At 40.1% G+C, this 6,762-nt stretch overlaps 1 protein-coding gene across 1 annotated transcript; it reads left to right on the top strand.

Moving 5' to 3' along the window:
• The first annotated feature begins 217 nt into the window (after window positions 1-217).
• LOC146062855 (uncharacterized) lies at window positions 218-6,307 on the top strand. The gene is made up of 10 exons (XM_083174861.1): window positions 218-287; window positions 1,904-2,008; window positions 2,138-2,242; window positions 2,372-2,476; window positions 2,579-2,683; window positions 2,809-2,913; window positions 3,011-3,112; window positions 3,271-3,369; window positions 3,459-3,566; window positions 5,715-6,307. Exons 1-10 carry the CDS (start codon window positions 218-220, stop codon window positions 6,305-6,307), a joined length of 1,497 nt encoding a protein of 498 aa, XP_083030987.1.
• Window positions 6,308-6,762: the final 455 nt, after the last annotated feature.

Genomic DNA, 6,762 nt, shown 5'->3' with positions numbered 1-6,762 from the left:
GCCAGTGTCGGCATCACGGAAGGCAGCTATATGGAGGCAGGTTGTGGAAGCGGTCAATGCGCATGGAAGCGTTGTCCGTGATTTTCCAAACTGCAAAAAACGCTTCTATGACATTCGCCGGCTAGTGAAGGAGAAACTAACCAAAGAGGCGAAATATTGACGCAAATATGGGGCCAATGTCCCATCACGCATTGAATGGAAAAACTATGAACGTGCAATGGCAACTCTGATCCCGCAGGAAATCCTAACGCCACCTGGTGCGCTTGATTCCGATGCATATCATGCTGGTGAGTAGTGGTCATTGCTGTCATTGTAGAATGCTATAAAATGTTAAATGCAGCATCACACATACAGTAACTGACATTGTTTACTCACCAATGTGATGTACACATGCAATCAACATCACATGGTTTAGTTGTTTGCATAACACTTTTTCTGTACACATTTGGTCGACACAAACAGTATGTTGACATGTGAAGGTAATTACTTTGAATGCACACATGTTTAGTGTATTGGGTAATTGTATAGCACACACTGTTTGCATTACAACACTATAGCACATATTTGGTGTGCACAAACACTGCAAACCATATTCAAGCTCACTATAACTTAGCAAAATGGATTTTCTCTTTGCCAAAATAGATTCACTTCAGGGTGACAGATGTAACTTGTGCAGAGATCCTTCAATTTGTGTGTGGAACTTCAAAGTGAGATCTATATTGCTATGTAACCATAAAGCACACAGTATTGTCCCTGCACAGAAAATCAATCACTGAGTTAAATCTGTGCACAAGTAACATCTGCCCCACCTGCAGTGCACATGGTTTCCTGCATGTTACATTTTTTATTGTTGTGTAAAGTGAAGTCCAATAACCTCCATAATGCTTCAACACATTGCTAGTTGTTTTAATGTGTATGTTAAAATATATAAACATACATGCATGTCCTGCTTATGGTGTGTTTTCCAACGTCACTTTGCAATATGGAACCTGTTCACATGTGTGAAACTAATTTATATTTATGTTTGGGTGTGCATTTTTGTATGCACTCTTTCTGTTGATACTTCGTAGTGTTGTTCTTTTTGGATTGTGTCTGTGATTAGAGGAATTGTTGTGCTAACAATGGTTGTTGTATCCCCTAGCAACGGCAATTTGGTCTTGGTCAAAAATATCGTGCAAGGTTTTTGAACAAAATTTACATGCATGAATATTGTGTGTAAATTGTGAGCCATTCATGTGTGTTATGCATGTGCAAACATCATGTATATTGTAACAATCTTATCCAGTTTAAAAACACTTTTCAGCACATTATTTGTACTGCTCTTGTAATGAAGGTGTCATGTTTGTGTGTTGTTGTACGTAATCTCTGATTTCATAGTGGTTGCTCATTGTGATGCTAATGATGTTGTGTTGTGTTTGTGTATTTATCATCACAGAACCCCGTCGAAAACAAAAAAATACAGGAACTCCTTCTGCCTCACCACTGTCTGGACACCAACATATGGGCACCCATAAGTCTAAAGAGAAACAACACACATCCCGTGGTGTTTCAAGTCGCCTACGACCGCCACACCATCAAATTAGTTCTGCTTCTGTGGGTGAAGATGAGCCGGATTATTGTGCTGATGACGCAGGCATGTATTCAAATAGTGCCATTGTCACTTTATATTCTCTATGTGGGCCACATTATGTAAGGCTCCAAAGTAGTGAAATGGAGACATATACAAACCAAGGCAATCCGCTACTGTCTCACATACTGTGTTAGTAAAATGTATACATGATTAGGATTGTCGTCCTTTACATGTTTCCACTTGTGATTAGTACATCTTCTTCTATCTCTCTCTTGCTCTCTGCCTGTCTGTGTATTTCAATAAACTCATGTTTTTCTTCTTATCTCTTTACAGCATCTCGTCCTGCTGCCAAACGGTCAGTCCCCTCTAAAACTACCAGGACATCAGCCACCATTTTAGAAGAGCCAAGCCAGGGAGATGATTTCAATGTTGACACAGGTGTGCTTTCCCATTAATCCCTTATCTTTTCTCTCTCTCTCTTTCTCTCCTCTCTCTGTCTCTATCTCTCTCTCTTTATCTCTCTCTCTCTTTGCACAAACTCATGTTTCTCTTCTTATCTCTTTACAGCATCTCGTCGTGCTACCAAACGGTCAGTCCCCTCGAAAACTACCAGGACATCAGCCACCATTTTAGAAGAGCCAAGCCAGGGAGATGATTTCAATGTTGACACAGGTGTGCTTTCCCATTAATCCCTTATCTCTTTCCTCTCTCTCTCTCTCTCCTCTCTCTGTCTCTATCTCTCTCTCTTTATCTCTCTCTCTCTCTGCACAAACTCATGTTTCTCTTCGTATCTCTTTACAGCATCTCGACCTGCTGCCAAACGGTCAGTCCCCTCGAAAACTACCAGGACATCAGCCACCATTTTAGAAGAGCCAAGCCAGGGAGATGATTTCAATGTTGACACAGGTGTGCTTTCCCATTAATCCCTTATCTCTTTCCTCTCTCTCTTTATCTCTCTCTCTCTCTCTCTTTGCACAAACTCATGTTTCTCTTCGTATCTCTTTACAGCATCTCGTCCTGCTGCCAAACGGTCAGTCCCCTCGAAAACTACCAAGACATCAGCCACCATTTTAGAAGAGCCAAGCCAGGGAGATGATTTCAATGTTGACACAGGTGTGCTTTCCCATTAATCCCTTATCTCTTTCCTCTCTCTCTCTCCTCTCTCTGTCTCTATCTCTCTCTCTTTATCTCTCTCTCTCTTTGCACAAACTCATGTTTTTCTTCTTATCTGTGTACAGCATCTCGTCCTGCAGCAAAGCGCTCAGTACCCACACAAAGTCACATGACTTCTGCATCTACTGTATTGGAAGTGACACATGTTGATTTCTTTAATGTGGATACAGGTGTGTTTTATAATGTAGTTATGCACACATTAATCGGTACATTTGCTCTGTGTTCCTCTATATTGGTAAAATAAATTGTGTTTTAACACTAATACAGCATCTCCTGTGGGAAATCGAACAGCACCTTTACGCCCTCAGAGGAGGTCATCACCCACTTCAGTGGACCTTAGTCCGGGACATTTCTTTGATGTTGAAATGGGTAATTTGTGCTCTCAAGTGAACACATTTCAAAGTGTTTATATGTGTGTGTATATGTTTCTTTCTCTCTATCATATATACATACTGACATACATCTCACATTTTCATGTTTGTTTGTGAAGTCAATGTATGTTAACTGTAATATTTTTATATGCACAGCATCAGGTACTGCTGCTGGTTCTGCCCGTTTAAAAAAGCCTACTGCAACGGCAACTGTGTCAGTGGCCCCGCGGGACAGTGATGATGATCTTATTACAGGTACATATTGTGACATATTGATCACAAATACAAATGACAAGTCTTAAAGTGCAAACACAAATTTATTTCAATGTCTTTTTACCATTTAGCAACTGCATGTGACCCACAGTCTCCAGCACCACTTGGGCCAATGAAGATCCGTCCACCTGTCCTCACACCACCACGCCACCTTACTCTGCCACAAGACACCCATGAAGGTAACAATACTCTATGTAATGGTGCTCATAACACCTACCATGACCCGCTCCAGGAGGTACACAATGCTACTTTACTGCACTCCCATCTCATGTCTGATTACAACTGTGTGCAATACCATAATTTGTGTTGTTGCTACTTCAGCACAGGTGATGGGAATCATACATCAATAGGGAAGTGCATGAACATAACATTATGCCCCTCCTGTAGTGGTAAATGTGTACAGATTGGGTTATTGTATGGTGTGTATGCTTGTGCAATATAGGTGCCTACACACACACAGATATTATGTATGATGTATATGTTGAACAACAAATGCATGGCATTTATGCTACCAGATGAGAATTCAAAATGTAGCCATGTACTCAATGTAAACGGTACACAATTTTTAACTTTCCTACATATGTCATAAAGCAAACGGTGTACAATAAATTGTCTGTCTGAACACTTTTTCAAAGCGTTGGCAACAATTATTGCACTTGTCATTTCCACCCATACATTGCCTGTTTTATGTTCCAATCACATACATCAAACATAACATCTGTAAGTGTGTACTCAAATGAACTCCCTTGCCATCACATAACCAAATCTCTGCTAAAAAGATTCAATTGTAATTAATGGTTCCCCTCAGCTAATTTGATACAGGCTTGTTTGGCCAGTCCATCAGTGCTGCAGCTGACATCATTACATAATTACTCTGAAAGTCCAGAGTGTTTTTGCTTTTCAGCCAGGATTTCGCCATTTCTCATACATTGATTATTTCATTAGACACACTTCCTGTATTTGGAATTGACCATGTAATGCGCAAATGTAATCACTAATAATTATGTGGTTCACTAATCATTTTGAAATAAGCACAGGTTAAACAACATACATTAATGATTAAGTGAGTGTGTGCTTTATGTGGCCTTTGGGTGCAGCAGGCTCATTGGTGCACAACCAAATGTATTTGTTGCTGAACTCTGTACTAGTTGCCATAACAATTCACCAAACACATGTGCAGTGCAGATGGGTCCAATTTAACATGTATAGAAACATATGGATTTGTTCTAGTCTTGTTGCTGGGAAGCATATGCAGAGTAAATGTTTGTGGATTAGAGCCAACAGCAATTTACATTTCAGTGCCCACACACCACAGGCAAATTTAACTAGCTGCACATGTTACATGTGGCCCACCTGCACTGTACATGCTTCTAGCCATGTATGTCAAAATTGGCAACTACAATCACATTGAATGAAAGGCAATAGTGCAAATCTCAGTGAAAGTCCAATTTAATATCAAAAATGTTACCTGAACACAGCTGGCAGCACAGCATGTTTCCCAACATGACTGTCATTCTGCTTGGCTAATGGCCCATTTTGCCAAAACGGAACTTTAAGTTGATGATAACATAACGATCTTATCCCACACCCCCTTTAAATGTTCACTCACCCTTATCAATGTGTAATAGTGGCCAATCACACTTAAGGTGCATACACACTGTACAATTTTGTAGACCAATTTAGTTGAAAGACATTTCCATTGAACCCAGTGTCCTGGAAGAAAGATACTGACAACAAGCAAATGACGAATGATGATGCGCATACCCGGCAATTGTTTATCACAATTGTTTGTCAAGTGTGCATGCAGCTCAATTTGAATATCTTGCAAAAAGAGGCTATAAACTGTAGCTAGATCTTTCATCTATTGGCCAAATTTGTCTACAACATCTTTCATCCAGGACACTGGGTTCAATGGAAATGTCTTTCAAACAAATTGGTCTACAAAATTGTACAGTGTGTATGCACCCTAACTCATTTGCCAACAATTTGTAAGTATGTTAGAAATTTTGTATGTGGGTGGGATGGGACTAAAAATTTGCATTAAATGTGCTGTCCGTCCATCCAGATTGTTCATATTAAAATGTGCTTAAGTGTAAAAAAGTGTACATACATACTGAAATGTGTAGTATTACACCAGGTGTAGGTGTGATTTTCACATGTGTGATGTTAGGTATATAGTATACATCATATGTTTACTTATCAGTGTAAAATATTTAGCGACAAGTACAAATTGCCTAACACCAGTGACTTATTAAGATTAGGTATTTGTACTGGATATATGAAATATGTCAGTGTACTAATAGTCATGTTATGGCTCTTTATTATAGGTGTTGTCATTCCTGAGGATGATGCCAACAGGGATATAGAAGAGGAGCCGCCCTACAGGCAGCATTTGCGGCAACTGCCCCCATCAACTCCACCCACCCAAAGGCTACGTAGCCCACAATTACCCTTCAGTCCAACACCAGGGTCGGGTGGCCCTATTGCAGATTTTTTCCAGAACTGGGGGGAACAACAAGGGCGATGTGAGGCAGCATTCACGAAGCAAGCCCAGAACAGTGAAAAAATTTACCTGGAGACAGCACGCATCTCAAAAACACTGACCCTCCTTCATAAGGATAACAGGGCACTGCTCAAGTCGCTTACAGAAATGCGGGTGGAGCAGATGGCATTCCAAAATCGCATGGTTACACAAATGGAATCACTATGCCAACTACAAAACACCCACAGCCGCCTATTTGAGGATATATCTGTCTCTTTCCGTGAGCGAAATATGATGGCGGCCAGAGAAAGCACCACATCTCACAGCAGCAGTGCTACGCCCCTAACAAGTCCCCTCCCTTCACCAGCACGCCGGTCAACCAGACAAAAACCTAAGGAAACCACCAATGTGAAGGGGTCAAGGGCATCCAAACGTTAATAGACCGAATTCAATTGTGTAATTTGTTAATTTTATGCTCTTTTTACATTCAAACCACAAGTAAAAGAGATTGGTGTTCAACATTTCTGCTTGTTATTGTCCATAATTGAAGCACATCATATATACACACATTACAATGCAAAATATAAGAACATAAAACACTTTGCTATTCTCTTTCCAGTACACATGGAAATAAACAATATATATGTTAACACCCACATACACACACCACAAAAGGGAAACATTTGAGGATAAATCTTTAACATGTATGAAATCCGTTGGATTCTGCAGGTAACTGCCATGTGTATTCAGACAATAGAACACCTTGAAATAAAAGAAAAAAACAATTACACATAATCCACACACATATACACATAAAATATTTGCTAACACTTACTTCTGCACAGTATAGTGCATGCAAGACATCTCGCAATACAGCTATGGAATCAGTCTGC

The sequence above is a fragment of the Crinia signifera genome, chromosome 3 (assembly GCF_055691185.1).
Source record: "Crinia signifera chromosome 3, ASM5569118v1, whole genome shotgun sequence".
Taxonomy (NCBI): domain Eukaryota; kingdom Metazoa; phylum Chordata; class Amphibia; order Anura; family Myobatrachidae; genus Crinia; species Crinia signifera.
The sequence above is the reverse complement of the archived record's forward strand: the minus strand, read 5'-3'. Positions and strand labels throughout refer to the sequence as shown.

Coding starts and splice junctions, on each gene's coding strand:
- LOC146062855 (XM_083174861.1), top strand. CDS start 218: ATGGCAACTCTGATCCCGCAGGAAATCCTAACGCCACCTGGTGCGCTT. Junction 2,243..2,371: donor TGATTTCAATGTTGACACAG/GTGTGCTTTCCC, acceptor ATCTCTTTACAG/CATCTCGACCTGCTGCCAAA. Junction 3,567..5,714: donor GCCACAAGACACCCATGAAG/GTAACAATACTC, acceptor TCTTTATTATAG/GTGTTGTCATTCCTGAGGAT.